The sequence below is a fragment of the Prionailurus viverrinus genome, chromosome B1, assembly GCF_022837055.1.
Source record: "Prionailurus viverrinus isolate Anna chromosome B1, UM_Priviv_1.0, whole genome shotgun sequence".
Classification (NCBI taxonomy): domain Eukaryota; kingdom Metazoa; phylum Chordata; class Mammalia; order Carnivora; family Felidae; genus Prionailurus; species Prionailurus viverrinus.
The window spans coordinates 132,599,142-132,619,400 of record NC_062564.1 but is presented as its reverse complement, the minus strand read 5'-3'; the positions used below and the strand labels follow the sequence as shown (position 1 = coordinate 132,619,400).

Below are 20,259 nucleotides of genomic sequence, written 5' to 3'. Positions count from 1 at the left end.
GAAATCCTTCTTTTGTCCAGTTTTCCAATTCTTCTTTTTAAAAATTTAAGTTCTCTTTCTTCCACAAAGTCAGCTCTAATCAATTTCATAGCACATATGGTCTATTTTACTTATTTAAAACATAATTTCATAGGATTTTATAAGATAGCTCTGTATTGCAGGGGCATATTCTCAGAATCCCTTGTCAGGAGGGTTCTGGTTAATTTCTTCCAGTGGGGAATTCTCCTGAGATCTAGAAGGCAGAGGAAAGGACGACCTACTTTGGGTATAATAACTGGCTCACAGAACTGCCTGAAAGCAAGTAAATTAGAATCACTTACACTGTCACATTTTTGAGGGAATTTACTGTCGATCCCTTCAAACCACATCTAACAAACCGAGAAACCATCACCACTGCCACCACTGCTGTTCAAGAGTTAAAACAATCCCTGAGTCACCAAACTTCTTCCAACAGGCATCAAGCTGTAGTTTAATAAAGACACACTCACTATAAGAGCAGTAATGACCAAGAGGGGATTCTAAAAGGTAAAGGCAGCAGCCAGAGAGAAAACAGACAATGGAATCCTTGCAGAAAACAGAATCTAGGCCTAATCAAATCACCTCCACTTCTTCCTGTGCACCTGTCTGCGTGTGCATTCACGTGTGAATGGGATTGTTTAGTCCCATTTGTATATGGGTGTGTGTGTGTGTGTGTGTGTGTGTGCAGGGAGGGACACCCTGTCTTATTACTGCATAGATTCTCCAATCAAGAGGAAGCATGTCAAGCCCCGACAGAGTACTAACACATCACCAAGAAATTCTGGAGCTCGAGCTGATTGTAATGACTGGTTGGTTTTTTGGATTTTCATTGTCGCAGAAGGATTGAGTGTCGCAGAAGGATTTTCTGCACAGTAAGAGAAATGGAAAAATATATTTGGCAAACAGAAGGGTAGGCTGGGGCAACAAGTTTTCCCCAACTCCTACTTCACCTTCCTTTTCCTAGGCACACCAGAAAATTACATTTCCCAGATTCCCATGGATGTTACTGAGTTCTGAAATGTGAGTAGAAGGGACAGGTGTTGTTTCTGTGCTGAGGCAGTTAAGTGCCTGTGAACTTTGCACGTACTCCTTTGTTCAGTGCTGATATTAGAAGCAAACACGTTTTAGATGACATAGTTGAAGGACGGAAGCAGCCTGTGATCTGAATCACTGCTTTGAGGCTCACTGCTTATGAATCTCTCCCTCCTTCCATCAGAAAATGACTAGAGTGGGAAATAAACTTTTTAAAACAAATACAATTGTATTATAGGGATTTTTGTTATAGCAGTTAGCATTAATAACTTTGATTAGACTTTGGTCATATTTGTAGAACAGGGCAAACAAGGGAAAATGGGAACAAAAAGGCCAGTGAGATCTTTAGGATTAGTGAAAAATCAAAGAAACCAGGCTAAGATTTGATAGTTTGCAAAATAGGATGGTGAATCCAAAGGTTGACCTGAGATCCAAAAATCAGTCTAGCACATGTAATGTTTTGTGTGCATGTCTGGTCTCCAACCTAGTTCCTTGAGGAAGAAGACAATGGCTTTTCAAATTTACATCCCTAACACCTGGCATAGGATATATTGATGAAATATCCAACACTTCAAGGTGTTTATCAAAGCAGGGCAGATTTGTAAGAGGAGTTGTTTCAGGCTTGGGAAGGTCAGGGATCAGGTGTGGAAACCCAGTCTTAGCAAACTGGGTACTCAGGACTATGAGACCAGACTGGCTATGTACTGGATTCCATGAGAGTGCCTAGTCTAGAGAAACTCTCATAAGGTTCTTCTATTCCTTGGCCTATGGTTACAATTGCTTACAGCAACTGGAAAGAAAGACAGGGGTTAAGTGAGCCAAATTACTAGATTGAGAGATAAGGTAGGTACATCCAGATACATCAAAATTTGAATTTTTATTTAAGGTAAATACTCAACCCTGCATTATATTTTTACTTGATAGTTTGTGTATATTATAAAACACAAGAAATTTGTGTATAAAACACAAGAAAATACTATCCAAATAATTGAATCTACCGGTCATTAATTCTAAAGAGATTCCAAGAATTCTTCAAATGGTTCAGTGGTAACTTAGGAAACCAAATAAATAATATACTTATAATAAATAACAGATTTAATCATAGATATAACTCTAATGATAAATTAACAAAATGATTTATAAAAATCTTATGCTACTGGGTCGCCTGGCTGGCTCAGTTGGTAGAGCATACAACTCTTGATCACCCGGTTTTGAGCTGTAGCCCCATGTTGGGTGTAGAGATTACAAAAAAAAAAAATTAAAAATAAATAAATAAATAAATAAATAAATAAATAAATAAAGATCTCATGCTACTAAGCACTGAAGAGATAGCTTTGCAAATTGATTTCCTAAGATAATGAAAGAGGCAAAAAAGAAACAGAAAATGTTATCATCCAGCACCCATAGAGGAGATGGCAAGATATAAAGCATTTTCTATCTAGTAAAATAAACATATAGTCATATATAAAAACATATGGGGGCAGAAAAAGCAGATGGAAAATTATTTTAAGAAAAGTTCAAGAGAGATAAATCAGGAAAAAATACAGTTAAAAGCCAAAAGTCTTAAATTCCAGATATAATTATGTGTTTAACGGTTATTGAACCCCTTCCAAATGAAAAATGTACTAAATTTGACTAAATTCTCACAAAAGCAAATTTCCCATAACCACACACACACACACACACTCACTGCTTTCATACAGAATAAGATAAAAAAATTGATTAATTCATTTGTTCATTCTCAAGTATTTATCAATGGATCACTATGTGTCTGACATTGGGAAAATATTACCAAAAATCAAACCAAAACAAAACACACAAAAAATAAGGAAGGAAGGAATGAAATGACATGATCCCAGAAAGAGTTCTCTAATATAATAATGGACACTCAAGACATCAAAAAAAGCTTTTAGTAAACAGAGCAAATACACTCAAAAGAATTGATCATCAAGCTTCAGTATCAAACCATACAGAAAGCATATTTATAATACATGCCTATTGGGGGAAAAGCTGTTCATACAAATAATACAAAATCTACCATACAAATAATAGATACAAAGAAGAAAGGGAGGAATAATGAGATCAATGAAATGGAAAATGAAGATACAACAGAGAATCAACAAAACTAAAATCTGGTTCTTTGCAAAGACTAATAAAGTCTCTGGCAAGCCTAATCAAAAGCAAACAAGAAAAAAGTTCCCAAAAGATAATATTAGAAATGAAAAAAAAGTTTAAAGATTTAATAAAGATTTAAAAAGAAGAGGAAACACTGAAATATTTGATGCTGATAAATTTAGTTAAAATAGTTTATATTCTAGAAAATGTAACACCAAAACTAATTCAGAAAAGATAGAGGGGCACCTGGCTCAGTTGGTTAATCGCCCAATTTTAGTTCAGGTCATGGTCTCAGGGCTAGTGAGTTGGAGCCACATATGGGGCTCTCTGCTGTAAGTGTAGAGCTGGCTTTGCATCCTCTGTCTCCCTCTCTCTCTGCCCCTCCCCCACTAGCGTGCACATGCTCTCTTTCTCTCAAAAATAAGCATAAAAAATAAGAAAAGAGAAAACATGAATAGGACTATAAGCATTAAAGATATAGAATCAGTAGTTAAAAATCAACTCACCAAAACAAATTTTAAAAACAAACAAAATAAAAAACAAATAAACCAATAAATAAACCTCACCGGGCCCAGACAGTTTTATATGTACAAGATTGAAGGAATTTGATCATCGTGATCTTAAACTATCTCGGAGATTAGAAAAGACTCTCCTTATCTCATTTTGTTAGGACAGTATAACTTTTACACCAAAAGCAGGTAAAGTGAAACATTTAATTTTTTTTTTTAGTGTTTATTTATTCTTGAGAGAAAGAGAGAGCACAAGCAGGGCAAGGGGCAGAGAGAGAGGGAGACACAGAATCCAAAGCAGGCTCCAGGCTCTCAGCTGTCAGCACAGAGCCTGACCCAGGGCTTGAACTCATAAACCATGAGATCATGACCTGAGCCGAAGTCGGATGCTTAACTGACTGAACCACCCAGGCACCTCATGTAAAACATTTATAAACATAGATGCAAAAATACTAAACAACGTATCAGCTATTCAAAACTTGCAAGGTATTTAAAAATATGTATCAAGATCAGCTTCAGAACTACTATGCTCCAGTGATGCATTAGTTTAAGCTTAGATAAATTATCAGTATAACTTCCCACAAGAAAAGAGTAAGTGATAAAAACCATGTAATTATCTTCACAGACACAAAAGGAAACATTTGCTAAAATTTAACTTTCACACAAGATAAATATTCGAAACAAATCATAAATACAAGGGAACCTCCTTAAGGTTATAGTGTTATACCTACAGCAAATAGGTATACCTATTTGTAAGGTTATGCCTACAGCAAATATTGTAAACCTAATAAGTGTATGTGTGAAGAAAAACATATATGGAAACATACTAACACTAACTACTATCATATGGAACAAAAGCAATGAAATAATGAGTTCATTTTGAAGTTTTTACTGAAGGAAAGCTATGTGTCTGGCATTGTGAAAAAATTACAAAAAAAAAAAAAAAAAAGTAAGAAAACGAAATATGCCGTGATGATACCAAAAAGTCAAATGTAGAAACTGTCCATAAAATCAGGAAGGAACTCAAAAAGGTACGCTATCACCATTTCTATTTAGCCTTTACAGTATATAAAAAAAAAAAAGATTAGGGGCGCCTGGGTGGCGCAGTCGGTTAAGCGTCCGACTTCAGCCAGGTCACGATCTCGCCGTCCGTGAGTTCGAGCCCCGCGTCAGGCTCTGGGCTGATGGCTCAGAGCCTGGAGCCTGTTTCCAATTCTGTGTCTCCCTCTCTCTCTGCCCCTCCCCCATTCATGCTCTGTCTCTCTCTGTCCCAAAAATAAATAAAAAACGTTGAAAAAAAAATTAAAAAAAAAAAAAGATTAAATGATGAAGGGCATGAAAAAAAGTCAACAGAACTCATCATTTTCAGATGATATGACTGTCTACAAAGGAAATCAAACAGAAGTGATCAACAAAATATTAGAACTAATGAGAATTTGGCAAGGCCTCTAGATATAAAAGTCAACAATAAAAATTAGTTTTAACACTAATTATCAGCAACAAAGTTGGAAGACATCATGCATCATGAATATTTCATTTATAGTATCTACAAAATGTGGGCTACCTAGGACAGTTAAGAAGAAAATTATATTTCTTAAATCAAAAGACATTAAAGAGGTCATGAGCAAATAGAGAGTTCTATGATGGTCATGAATGGAATACCAATTTTCATGAAATGAATCTATCAATTCAGTTTAAATTCTAACTAAAGTTTCTCATGAAATTTGACAATATTCAATTGCAAAAGCAACGGACCAAGAATGGCCAAAATAATTTTCAAGAAGGGAAGAAAAACTGAAGAAACTGGTTTTACCAGATATCACTAATTAGGACATTGCAATAATAACATGAGATAAACAAATAGATAAAGCAACCAATAACAAAGCCCAAAACATACAAAACATGTGACATATAATAGAAAGGACATTTCAAACAGTGGGGAAAAGATGAACTATTGAACAGACATGCTACATTGATTGATTTTTATATATAAAATTAGATTCCTACTTTATGCTTACAAAGAATTCAACTTCAGATGGATTAAGACTAACATATATGCAAAGCAAAATTTAAAATTTTTTGAAAACTATAAAGTTGGTTTTCTTAATGACCTCAAGGTATGTGAGGATTTCTCAAACAAGATATAAAGAACACAAAAACTAAAAACTAATAAATTTGACTACATTAAAATAAAAAGCTCTTATACATTAAAAGGCACTACATTCAATATAAAAAGAAAACTAAAAAATTGGGAAAAAGTATTTGAGATATATAACTGAACTAACAAATTCATAGAGATTATTAAGAAAAAAGCAGGGGCACCTGGGTGGCTCAGTTGGTTAAGTATCTGACTTTCACTCAGGTAATGATCTCACGGTTTGTAGGTTTGAGCCCTGCGTGGTGCTCTGTGCTGACAGCTCAGAGCCTGGAGTCTGCTTCAGATTCTGTGTCTCCCCCCTCTCTCTGCACCTCTCCCGCTCACACTCTGTTTCTCTCTCTCTCAAAAATAAATAAGCATTAAGAAAAAAATAAAGCAAACAACCCAATAATAAAATTGGCAATGACAGGAAAAAGTAGTACTCAGATTAATTATCAGAGATATGTCCAAGCTTAATAAGCACATGAAAAGCTGCCCATATAAATTAATCAGGATAGACTACATTATAGTGAAGGTACAAATTAACCCAGAAGTCTCAGTGGCTTAACAAAACAGGTTTACTTCTCAGTAATGACACAAATCCAGTGTGGTTTCACAGGGGGCCTCTGCTCCAAAAAAAGCCACTAAGGGACCCATGCTCCACTGTCTAGTTGCTACACTGTAAGAAAGGGCTAGAGAGTCATGCACAATTTTTCAATTCTCTGCCCTTAAAGCCACACTTGTCACTTCTGCTCACAGCCTACTGGCCAGAAGCAGCTGGCTGGCCCCAGCTAACTGCAACCGGGCTGGGAAACATCGGGGCAACGCATGGGTATTCAGTGAATAATAAATGTCTCTGCAACAACTAGAAATTAGAAAAATCCAAATTAAGGCAATAGCAAGACGCATCTCACACTCATTAGACTGGGGAAACAGCAACTCTGATATTACCAAGCACTGGTGAGAATGTAAAAAATGGAAACAATCATCTGCAGCTGTTGAGGATATAAATTGGTACAACATCTTAAGAAAATATTTGTAAATTTGGGACAAATTATAGATGTACATACTTATGACTCTACTTCCCACATGTGCACAAAAGATGTTGTGAAAATAATTTACTCAAAAACGTTTTAATAGCAAAATAGTGGAAATAATCTAAATATTGGAGATAACCTAAATATTGGAAAAAACCCAGAATGATACCTAAATAAACTGTCATATATTCTTACCCAAAGTGAGTACTGATAGAGCACACTGAACAGAAAAAAAAAAGAACTGTATTAAGTAGTTAATATAGTATCTGGCACTTGATCAACGTTAGCTCTAATTACCACCACCACCACCACTACTTTTATTAAAAGCAGCAGCATGCAAACTAGCCTTAAACATGGAAATGCATAGTATAAATAATGTCAACTGGAAAAAGTAGAATGCTAATTAGAATGTACACATTAATTAAAGCAATATAAAATGTATGCATGTCCATTAATATTTCTAAGATACTCTAGAAGCTTGGTAAAATTTAATGCTTATTAAATTACTCTATTAATTTGCTAACTGAAAACTAAATTATACTGCCACTAAATTTATCAAAACCCTCCATTTTTAAAATTTCTAGTTTACTAATAGGCATAGGAATTTTTAAAAACATTTAAGAAAACAGGGTTGTGACAACTATTGTCATCATTGAAGAAAATCTCCTTCATAAATAATTCATGGTCCTTGAAACCATTAACATTTGAAAGAAAAATAATTTAACAGTTGCTTCTATTACAAAAATAGAAGCAGTGTATTTGATAACTGCGTTATCTTTATTACACATTTTATAGTTAATATACTTTGTATACTAAAGGAAACCTCTATAAAAGCATTAAGAGAATCCAATAACTAACTAAAACTATTATGTGCTTATAATTTAAATTTCATCAGCACAGTTTTATCTGGTGATAAAAGGAAGGAAATACATTATCTTTTATTTTATACCTTTATCCTAGCATTGAGTGGATCTGGTATTCATTCTTATACCATGACCTGATGACCTTGAATTTTTTGCTGAAGCCAAGAACACAGCAATGATAGTGGGAAGTCCAGAGCATAACCCAAAGGAAAGGAGAAGAAAAATAATTTTCTACACTCAATTCACTGGATGCTATTCAGGGTTTATACTGTGGCCAATGAATATAAGTGTGAGGCTTATTTAGAGACCGAGTACCTGTGTTTGGTAGAAAAAGACCATCTTCTCTAATCCTATTAGGTGACAAGGAGTTGTCTCTATGTTCAATACCTCTTTATAGATCTATTTGATATTCTCTTCTTTATCATCTATTCTGATTATTTGTTTACATATGTACTCTACACAGTATTGGGCATGAAATGGTTATGTGAATATGTCCTTGAGTTACCAGGGCTGGTGATTGTTGCTCATTCAGGAAGTGTCATGGCACTGTGTAATGGAGATACTTTTTTTTCAGCTTGGACTCAAATCAAGAAGTGGCCTTCCTACCTAAGGAAGAGAAATATAATCCTTCCTATTGCCTAGGAACAGAGACAGCAACTGTCAGAGGGAACACAGATGGGGACAGATGGCTTAGACTAGAGAGACATCTCCAGAGTCGATGGACATATGCCATTTCTGGATTACCATGTTATATCTCTAGCCATATAGGGAGCAGAAATACTTAGCTGTCCAAGGCAAATACAGCTGTAACTGGAGATATCTGAGAAATACAGCTATGGAGGCCAAATGGAGTAACATTAATACCAAGGATACACATCATTCTCTTAGCTCACTATGTCACTCTAGAAAGGACACACCAACCATATTTTGAAGGTGTTCTCAGCTTTAGCTTTCAAATATCAACTGGAGGAAAAAAGATCTTAAGATAAAATCCTGGTGAAAGAGTTAGTTCCTTGTAATCTCTTATAGCTCACATGCTCTGCCTCATTTCTGGGATTTGAAATTACAAGGATTTTAATCACCCATAAACTAAGCAGAGCTTAGTTTGCTCATGTAAACGTAAACTTGGTCATGAAAGGCCACAGAGAAGCTTAAGTTAAAAACCAAGGCTTAACTAATGAAGTAATTTCTCTATTGAATTAGTTTATTCATGAACTGTACAGCATGACTGGTAGGAGATAATAAATGCCCATTAATTACTGATTTTGTATACAGCTGAAACATTCCAAATAGGATTACTTTCATAAGAATGATACAATCCCTTCAACTTTTATGACAAGTTTTGAGACGATCTTTAAGCAAAATTTAAAAGAATTCTTATCTCTGATTTTTAGCTGCAAGTTACCGTAAAAATAATGGTGGCTTTATTTTTAAAGGCGATGAGATGATTCATTTAGGGTCTTTTCACATAAAGGTAGTTATACCAATATAGGAGTTAATAAGCAAATGGTACCTAATGATTTTCCTCAAATCATGCATTTTTTCAAGGCATTTGTTTATGAGTTTATTTTTTACACTGAATTTTTATTAATTCACAATAAATAAAATTTCTGATACATTGGAATTAATTATACATAAGTTTGTAGACACAGATATTTCAGTGAAAAAAAAAAACCCAAAAATAGTTGGTAGCTGAAAAGGAAAGCATGCTGGATAGTTTCGATAATTTTCCAGAAAAAAATCAAGGTGGAATAGGTTTTATTAAAAAAAAGGTGTTTTTATTTCTTTTAAAAATAAACCACAGACTTACTGTAATTAAGACACTAAGCAATGACTCAATACTTAATTTGCCTTTAAAAATAAAGCCACCATTATTTTTACGGTAACTTGCAGTTAAAAATCAGAGATAAGAATTCTTTTAAATTTTGCTTACAGTGAACTCAAAGTTTGGTGAACATTTTTTTTTTCTCAGAACTAGGAAAAATAGTAGCTCTATAAATCTCCTGGTGGCCAGTTATGAATATTCCATACACCTAATAGGAGAAGTTCTACTTAAAAGATTAAAGATTAGGAAAGATACTCTAAAATTAATGCAATCACTTTTCTGGTTGGACAAATAATCAAATAACTTTCCATGACATATTTTGGGTTAAAGGGGTTTTTCTTTTCACTGGCAAAACATGTGAATTTTGGACTTTTCTTACAATAAGGAAAACAAAATTTTACACATTAGACTATTCTGTCATAGGTGTGACAGTTCTTACTTCTTCCTGGTTAAAATTTACTTAATTGATCGTGTGTTGTTTTTATAATTATGAAAAGTCAATAAAGTGACTTCCATTTAAAAAAAAGAGAAATTACAGCTAAACATTTCACTTTACCCCTCAAACAACCAAGGAAAGATTACTACATTTGACTATTTCCTATGATTTAGGCTTAAAACAATCCTGATTTAATATAAGTAAAACCATGTACTAAAATATATCACTCTTAAATGATAGGAGTATCTTAAAAATTGGGGGATGAATATCACCTTGGATTAAAGCACTAAATGAAAAGTGCTTTTTACGCAACCAGGACCAAAAATACAAATAAAGAAAAAGGCTGAAGGAAATGCAAGACACAGAGCATGGAATCATGAGGACATGAATAACCCTGCTAAATGTTTCACATGGTAGCCCAAAGGAGCAGACATAACTTACCCTGGTTTTTAGAGATGGTTTTTGCATGTCTAAGTCTTTTGTCAGAAGGATGGGTAAGGGGTTCTTACAACTGGCCTCCTATAAAAAAGTATAAAAGAAGTATTAGGAACCAAAGAACATTACCCTAACTGGAAATTACAAGGTTGTAAAAAGAAATTTTGATGGGAGACAAGGCATTTTTGGCTTGAGCTGCTTATAGCAGAAGCCACAGAGACTGTCTTGAGGAACCAAAACATTTCCTTTCTTATTGTTCATCTACAACAGTGAAGCAAGTAAGATAAGATGGTGATGGAGTAGGTATGGGACACACAGAACACATATTCAGAGATGACCATTAAAAAAGTCTCATCTATGCTATCATGTAATTTACACATCCACAGTCAGCTCCTCTCTTCTTTGGAGAAACAGGGGGTTAATTCTCCAAGATATCAACCACCAAACTTAGGGTTGCCAACTTTCCCTACAACATTTTACAAATGCGTTCTTATTCTGTAAATAAGAATCTTAAATGAATTCCTTCAATTAGTTTAGCAAACCACTATTGAACAGGGATAGTTTCACACCAACATCCTGAGGAAAAATATCTGAGTATTTGTTTCCAAAATTACTAAGCTTCTAAGTCCTCGGTTCACACCAAAATAGTACTTGCAAAACTAGCAGAAATTACAAGGAGGCAGCTCACATAGAATTGGATTTACTATTTATTTCTATGTGACAAATAACAACAGTAATCATCTCATTAATAAAAAAGGGCCTCATTTCTCAGTAGCCACTAATTTGGATGCATTTTTCATAAATGATTTCATTTCCAAATTAAGGTAGAAAAAATATATTAGGTCATAGACAACAATAAAACTAAGGAGAAAATAAGTTCAATTTCTTTCACTTGCACTATAACATCAACCTCTGTATCCCATTCCTTCCCTCATCATGCTCACCATCCACCACTCCATTATTTAAATTATAGGTTCTTCTCTCCAGTTTACTTAAGGATCAGTTAATTATAGCCTTTTAAACAATGTTTTAGTCTACATACTTTATAATACTACTAAAATTTGCTGGAATTTTATTCATTTCTAAAGGGAACAGTACATTAAGATAAAATGTCTCTAATGAAAATACTACTACTACTTACTACTAATGAATACTTATTGAATCTTAGGATTTGGAAGGCACTGTGCTAATGTCTTTGCATTAATGCCATTTTTGCCCCCAGTAGCCCTATTAGGATTATGTACTATTATCATTACTCCCCCTTTAAGGGTAACGTAAAATCTTACAGAAGTACTTGCCCAATGTCACATGACTCTCAAAGATGGCTCTATAACTTTATGAACTCTTTATTACCTCCAATATCCAATATACTTGACATCTGAAACCACTAGGTTGTGCAACCATAACATTGTAAAGCCAAAGAGTTTTTAAAAATTAGCTATTCTGCCTGCTCATCTTATTTTACAGATGGGGGATTTGAGGACATCTGAGGTGATGTGCCCAAGATCACACAGAGAGTGGCAGAGCTGAGACCCATGCCTGGACCAGAGTTGTATGTGGCACCTGTTCCAGCTTTGTGCTAGGGAGCAATATTACCAGACTCAGAGGAGATCAAGAGCCTCCTCTAAGCTGGGGGTAGCTGTGGTCCTGCCAACACTCTCAGCTGCCTGTGGCCTCACGTACAGCCCAATGGAAGGGCCCAAGGATACGTTTCTGAACTCTCCAAACAAGCACGCATTCTAGTCCTACCCTTTCCCACAAGTCACAACACCTGCTGGCAGTAAGCTGCTTACTGGAAATAGTGAATGAACCCATTCCCACTTCTGACTCACTGTGAGAGGGATAGACTATATCCAGCATGACATTTAGGAGATCCAAGTGATTAACTGCATAGTCTATTGCGTAATTTGACTCCACTTGGATAATATAATTATGCTTAATCTTTATACCCCTTTTAAAACTACTTGTATATAAATGCTAGAATGTCATGCAAGAAAAAAAGGCTGACTCTTAAGGGAAGCTAATAGGAATAGCTGACCTTTGTTTATGACTGTCTGAATGTTTACAAATGCCTACAATTCTTTCTTCCTTATGCACAGGCTAAAAGTGATAGTGTTTCTTTATTCCTCTTATCTCCCCCACCCTGTCCCTGTGAATTAATGAGTACAAGGCTGATGGTCAGCTTTTCCCTATAAACTCTGAAAATATTTTCTGTAAACTTTTACCTAAAAATGCCGCTTAATGAATTATGTTTATTTTTTTGTTTTAGGACTTTAAATTCAAACAACAGAGACAAAGTAAAATTTAGTAGCCAGAGAACTGAACTGGCAGTCAAGAGATCTGGCTTCTCATCCTGGTTTCCTAACCAACCAGCTATAGGAACTCAGGCAAGCATTTTAACCTTTTGGACATCCCTTGGTTCGAAGATTTATAAAACAATTGGATTAGGTGAATTCTGAGAAACTTTTCTAGTTTATCAAGATTCTATGATTCTTTCAAGAAGAAGCAATATTTATTGACAAAAAGGTAACCCACCACCTGTCTGGAGTTGCATTCCCAATGTCCCATGAGATTGCTGCTGAAGCGCTGGTCCCCCCTCCCCGCCATGTAGGGGCAGTGAGCCAGGGGGCTGCAGAGCCACAGAGGGAACACCTCCCGCAGGGCTAATGTTGGATTTCTGGAGAAAAATTAATGAATTCCACTAGTAGCTTAAATAAGTAACTGGAAAGAACTCCATGTATTCTTTTTTTGTTTGTTTTTCCTGTGTATTCTTTTAAGACATATATTATGGAGTGAAGTGAGAAATATTTTTAAGATAAAACTTTTTTACAGTTATGCCTTTAAAAAAGCCATTTACACTGGCAGGCATATACCTAAGAGAATTAAAAACAAATGTCCACACAAAAACTTGTAGACCAACACTCATAGCCAGAATTATTTATAAAAACCAAAAAGTGGAAACAACCCAAATCACATGATAAATGGATAAAGAAAATATGGTATACCCACACAATGGAATATCATTCAGCTATAAAGAGGACTGAAGTATGGATACTGGCTAAACACAGATTAACCTTGAAAACATCATGCTAAGAAGCCAAGCATAAAAGGACACATATTGTGTGATTACATATATTTTAAACATCTGGAATAGGCAAATAGTGACAGAGTGTAGATTATGGTTGCTGGGGGCTAGAAGGAGGGAAGTGATTCCTAATGGGACCAGTCTATATGAGTTTCTTTTTAGGGTGTTAAAAATGTTCTAGGGGTGCCTGAGTGGCTCAGTCAGTTGAGTGTCCAACTTCGGCTCAGGTCATGATCTCACGGTTCATGAGTTCGAGCCCCACGTCGGGCTCTGTGCTGACAGCTTGGAGCCTGGAGCCTGCTTTGGATTCTGTGTCTCCCTCTCTCTCCCTGCCCCTCCCCTGCTCATGCTGTCTCTCAAAAATAAATAAATATTAAAAAAATGTTCTAGAATTAGGTAATGGTTGCCCAACACTGTGAACATCCTAAAAACCAATGAATTGTATATTTTAATTTACATCCAAGTTAGTTAGCATATAGTGCAACAATGATTTCAGGAGTAGATTCCTTAATTCCCCTTACCCATTTAGCCCATCTCCCCCCTCCCACAAGCCCTCCAGCAACCCTCTGTTTGTTCTCCATATTTAAGAGTCTCTTATGTTTTGCTCCCCTCCGTTATTATTTTTGCTTCCCTTCCCCTATGTTCATGTTTTGTATCTTAAAGTCTTATGATATTTGTCTTTCTCTGACTAATTTCGCTTAGCATAATACCCTCTACTTCCATCCATGTAGTTGCAAATGGCAAGATTTCATTCTTTTTGATGGCCAAGAAATACTCCATTGTATATATATACCACATCTTCTTTATCCATTCATCCATCGATGGACATTTGGGCTCTTTCCATACTTGGGTTATTGTCAACAGTGCTGCTATAAACATTGGGGTGCATGTGTCCCTTCGAAACAGCACACCTGTATCCCTTGGATAAACACCTAGTAGTGCGATTGCTTGGTGGTAGGGTAGTTCTATTTTTAATTTTTTGAGGAACCTCCACACTGTTTTCCAGAGTGGCTGCACCAGTTTGCATTCCCACTGGCAGTGCCAAAGAGATCCTCTTTCTCTGCATCCTCGCCAACATCTGTTGTTACTTGAGTTGTTAATGTAACAAATTGTATATTTTAAATGGGTCAGTCTTACAGCATGTGAGTAATACCTAAATTTTTTGAAAAGTCATTTAAAGCAAGTCCCCACACACCTAGGGCGAAGGGAAGAGACCTTGGGTTTGTTTGAACTCCTCCCTTAGAACTTCTTGAAAAGGTTTGAAGGGGGAATGATTTGTGTTTTTAAGTATTAAAGTATATGTGGGCATAAAAATTCACTCTAAGAATTTTAACTGAACCATATCATGTGTGGCATTCTAATGCTAGTCACCAGAGAAGGAGAAGGTAATGATAAACAAATTAGACATGATTACAGGGTATATTTATATTTAAACATTTCATCTGCTGAAATGAGACTTAACTGATTGCTCACTCTAATGACATTTGTGCAATAACCAACTGCTTAAACCAGCTGTGTCACTTTGGTATCCTGAAAACACCATTTAAAAATATAATAGGGATGGAAAAATACTTCATCACAGTTTTGTTGGCCTTACTATTAGACATTAAAAAAAAACAGAAAAAGCACTCACTGTTCCCTCAGCCTAGCACACTACTCACACAGTAATTCACAGGTTTGTTTCCTCATTTCATTCAGATCTTTGTTCAATTTCAGTAGAGAGGATTCCCTTGCTGGAACACCTTATCTAAATTGACACTGCTCTCCCCTCCCACTTAATGCTCCCTCTCTCCCCCCTCTCTTTCATCTACTTTATTGATTGATTCATTAATTTTTAAGAGAGAGAACGCAAAATTGTGAACAAGGGAGGGGCAGAGGGAGAAAGAACGCCCCATCTCACGACTCCAAGATCAGGATCTGAGCTGAAATCAAGAGCTGGACATTGAACTGACTGAGCCACCCAGGCGGCCCCTCTCTACTCTCTTCATAGCCATTAGCAAAATCTGAATTTAATACTTTAAAACTGGTGGTTGCCAGAGGAGAGGGGGTATGTGGTTGGGCAAAATAGGGGAAGAGGCATGGCAGCTACAGGCTTCCAGTTATGGAAAGAGTAAATCTTGGGAATAAAAGGCTCAGCATAAGGAATATAGTCAATGATACTGTCCTAGTGTTGTATCGGGACACATGGTAGTTAAACTTGTAGTAAGCATAGCATAGTGCATAAACTTGTTGAATCTCTATGCCGTACACCTGAAACTAATGTAATGTTGTGTGTCAACTAAGAAAATTAAAAAAAAAAATACAAGTTCTAATTCTTTGTCCATCTCACCCTATTCTGTGAAAGGGCTAGTTAGTCTTGCTAGTGAATAGATCCACAGGGCCCAGAATAGAAGCTCAATTGTTGAAGTGAATGGGTAAACCAGATGAATGAGTAATACCCCTTTTCTAACCTTTCACAATCCCCTGGGCATTCTTCCTGTTTTCAATTCCCTCCATCAGCTTACATTTCAGGACTCTTCATTCCTTTGCTAATACACTTAGTTTTCTCCATCCTGTTTTCAATCGCTGCATTCATCTGGAAAAAGCACAACCTTGGATGAATCCAGCTCTATGCCTTCTCTATGCTGGAAATTGAGCAACTGAAAGTGGTTGGGGAAAAAGTATAGAATTGGTTGATGCTTTCATGTTAATTTTATTGCCATAAATGTTGAGTGATCTCTAATGCACAGCAATTCTGCTATAATTCTTTAGCAACTTGATTTCCTATCCTGCAACATGACATTGCATATCTTCTCTTTTCTCAAACTCCTTTCATTTCATTCTTGCTTCATGGCTCATTGGAAAAACAGAAGCATTGGGGCAGATGCTACTTGCTGCCCCACCATCAAATTTACAAACCTGTCTGCAAACATTCCATCCTTTCTGTCTTCCCTCCAGTTACAATGAAAGATAAGATGTTGATCCTATCAGCGATTCCCTCCACCCACCCTGGGGTCTTGTCTCCTCTTATTTTCTCAAGGATTTCACTCCATCAATTATCCCCTCATTCCCTCTACTAGGTCATTCCCATTAATCACAAGCATGTTCTGGAATTTTATCTTTTTGGTTTTAAAACACTTCCTTAATCTCATTTCTCCCACTGTTATGGTCCATTTTTTGGCTTTCTTTTATAGCAAACTCCTTTGAAACAGCGGGTCTTCATTCCTATCTCTACTTCTTCATTTTCAAAGCCCCCAAAACTGTTTTGTTGTTTTTTGTCATCACAAGGGGTGAAATAGTCACAGATTAGTCTCCATCTTACTGGGGTTTTTAGCAACATCTGATTCTTGAACTACTCTTCTCCATTAGCTGCCAGGACATCACCAGTAGGAAAAAGAATAAATTCCTCCCACTGACCAACTCCACATAGTCTCCTTCCTTTGCTGCTGCTTCTCCTGTAAACAATTAAGTTACATATTTATTGCTTATTGCTTTATTTTCTGGATCATTAACTATGTAGAAGTCCTATGGAAGCGAATAATTGGTTTCCTTTACTCACTACTGTAACTACAATGCCATAGAAAAGTGCCTAGAATAGTAGGAGCTCAACAAATACATGTTGGATATGGGGCACCTGGGTGGCTCAGTGTTCAAATCTCAATCTCAGTTCAGGTCTTGATCTCAGGGTCACGAGTTCAAGCCTCACACTGGGCTCCCTGCGGGGCATGAAACCTACTTAAAAAAAATGCGTGTTGAATAAATGAATGAAGTTGGGGTGACTCAAGAGTTGATTAAAAAAATCTTCCTTTCCTAAATGATACAATGATCTCAACCACTTTTATGGCTTTTATTATTTTTTAATGTTTATTTTTGAGAGGGAGAGAGAGAGGGAGGGAGGGGGGGAGAGAGAGGGAGCGTGAGTCAGGGAGGGGCAGAGAAAGACCAAGACACAAAATCTTAAGCAGGCTTCAGGCTCCAAGCTGTCAGCACAGAGCTCAACGCAGGCCGGAACCCACCAGCCATGAGATCATGACCTGAGTCGAAGTCGGACACTTAACCAACTGAGTCACGCAGGCGCCCCTTTCATGGCTTTTAAATCAACCAATACACTAAGGACTCCCAAATTCCATTTGTCTTTGATGTTTCTCCTAAGTTAACATTACTTTTAATTAACTGCTCCCTTGGCAACTCTACATGGCTGCTAATAAGCTTCTAAACTTAGTACATCCAAACCTGAGTGTATACTTTATCAGCAAAAAAGCATCTGTCAGTCCTTGAGTCTTCCCCAGATTAACAGATGGCACCCACTTGCTCAAACTAATGTCTTAATCTACTTTATTTCTTCCCTTTCCTATATCTCCCACATCAAACTCACCATCAAGTGCAGTCAATGCTACCTCCAAAATAAACTGGGATTCGTTCCCTTCTATGTACACAGCTACCCCCAAGTCATAACCATCATTGTTCACCTAAATCACTTCAGTCATCCTGCCTTCTACAAGGTTTGTATATGTAAATGGGATGATGTCACTCCTCTGTCAAGGTCTCATCATTATTCCTGGACTTTCCTTGCCATAACCTACACAGGCCTGCATGATCCAACTTTTCCCTATTTCTCTAACCTCATCTCCTATCATCTGCCCTCTCCCTGACTATGCTTCAGCCACATTGGCCTTCTCTTCTCTTCTTCATATACTCCAGATCCCTTCCTACCTTCAAGTATTCACCCTTTATGTTTTCTATTTCTGGAATGCCTTTCCACCATTTTTTTTAAAGCATGGCTGCGGCATTCTTATGCTTCAGCCTCTGTACCAGCCCCTGTCAACCACCAATCTACTCTCAGCTTCCAGGAGTTCAACTTTTTAAGATTTCCACATATATATGAGGTCATACAGTATCTACCTTTTTATGACTAGCTTATTTCATGTAGCATAATGTGCTCTGGGTTCATCCATGTTACCACAAATGTGAGGATTTCGTTCTTTTTTAATGACTGAAGAATATTCCATTGTAGATACATGCAACATATTTTATTTATCCATTCATCTATCAATGGACTTTTAAATTATTTCCACACCTTGGCTATTGTAAATAACACTACAATGAACATTGGAGTGCAGGTATCCCTTTGAGACACTAATTTCATTTCCCTGGATATGTACCCAGAAGTGGGATTGCTGGGTCATATGGTAGTTCTATTTTTATTTTTTGAAGAACCTGCATATTGTTTTCCAAAATGGCTAAACGAATTTACATTTCCATCAATGTAGTACAAGGGTTCCCTTTTTTTTCACATTCTCACCTATACTTTTTATCTTATCTTTTTGATAATAGCCATTCTAACAGATGTGAAATAATATCTTGCTGTGGTTTTGCATTTCCTTGATGATTACTGATGTTGAGCAGCTTTTCACGTATCTATTAGCTATTTGTAGGTTTTCTTTGGAAAAATGTCTATTTGGGTCCTTCGCCTTTTTTTTTTTTTGCTATTGAGTTACATGAGTTTTTTTGTATTAACCTCTTATTGAGTATATGGTTTGCAAATATTCTCTCCCACTTTGTAGGCTGCCTGTTCATTTTGTTGATGGTTACCTTTGTTGTGCAGAATACTAAAGTTTGTGTTTTAGTTTGATGTAATCTCACTCATTTTTGCTTTTGTTATCTGTGCTTTTGGTGTCAGATTAAAAAAAAATCATTGCCAAGTCCAATGTCAAGAAGATTTTCCCTTATGTCTTCTTCAACAAGTTTTATAGTTTCAGGTCTTATGTTTAAGCCCTTAATCCATTTTGAGTTATTTTTTTTTATGTATGATGTAAGATAAAGGTCCAATTTCATTCTTAGGCATGTAGATATCCTGTTTTCCTAGCATCATTTATTGAGAAGATTATCCTTTTTCCATCAGGTGTTCTTGGTACCGTTGGAGATCAGTTGACTGTAGAGGCATGGATTTCTATTTAGACTCTGGATTTTGTTCCATGGTCTATATGTTTACTCTTATGTCAGTATCATACATTTGATTACTATAGTGTGATGTTACTAGCTTTGCTCTTCTCATTCAAGATTGCTTTCGTCGTTTGGGGATTTTCATGGTTCTGTATAAAATTTAGGACTATTTTTTTCCCTTCTATTTCTATAAATATCATTAGAATTTTGACAGGGACTGTAATGAATCTGTGGATCACTTTGGGCAGTACAGACATTTTAACAATATTAATTTTTCTAATCCATGAACGTGGAATGTGTTTGCATTTATGTTGTCTTTATTTAAAAGAAATTTTTTTATGTTTATTTATTTATTTTTGAGAGAGAGAGACAGAGACAGAGACAGAGCGTGAGCAGGGGAGGGGCAGAGAGAGAGAGGAAGACACAGAATCCGAAGCAGGTTCCAGGCTCTGAGCTGTCCGCACAGGGCCTGATGCGGGGTTTGAACTGGTGAACTGCGAGATCATGACCTGAGCCGAAGTCGGATGCTTAACTGACAGAGCCACCCAGGCGCCCCTATTTATGTTGACTTTAATTTACTTCATCATTGTTTCACAATTCTTAGTGTATGAGTCTTTCACCCCTTTGGTTAAATTTATTCCTCAGTATTTTATTGTTTTTGTTGCTAACGTGAATGGGATGTTTTCCTGATTTCCTTTTCAGATACCTTGTTGTTTGTGTACAGAAACATGACTTTTTAATGTTGATTTTGTTCCTTGCAACTTTCCTGAATTCATTTATTAGTTCTAACAGGTTTTGAGGGGCATGGTTTTTCGGGCTTTCTATATGTAAGACCATGCCATATG

The 20,259-nt window shown here is 36.3% G+C and overlaps 1 protein-coding gene across 7 annotated transcripts in view; it reads right to left on the bottom strand.

Annotated features, from left to right (window-relative positions):
- FAM13A (family with sequence similarity 13 member A) overlaps positions 1–20,259 on the bottom strand; it is a 417,828-nt gene that overhangs the window by 175,599 nt on the left and 221,970 nt on the right. For all 7 annotated transcript variants that reach the window (XM_047855783.1, XM_047855780.1, XM_047855782.1 and 4 more), the window contains one exon: positions 10,414–10,491. In XM_047855783.1, coding sequence (XP_047711739.1) covers positions 10,414–10,491 — 78 coding nt within the window. The remainder of the gene's footprint in view (positions 1–10,413; positions 10,492–20,259) is intronic.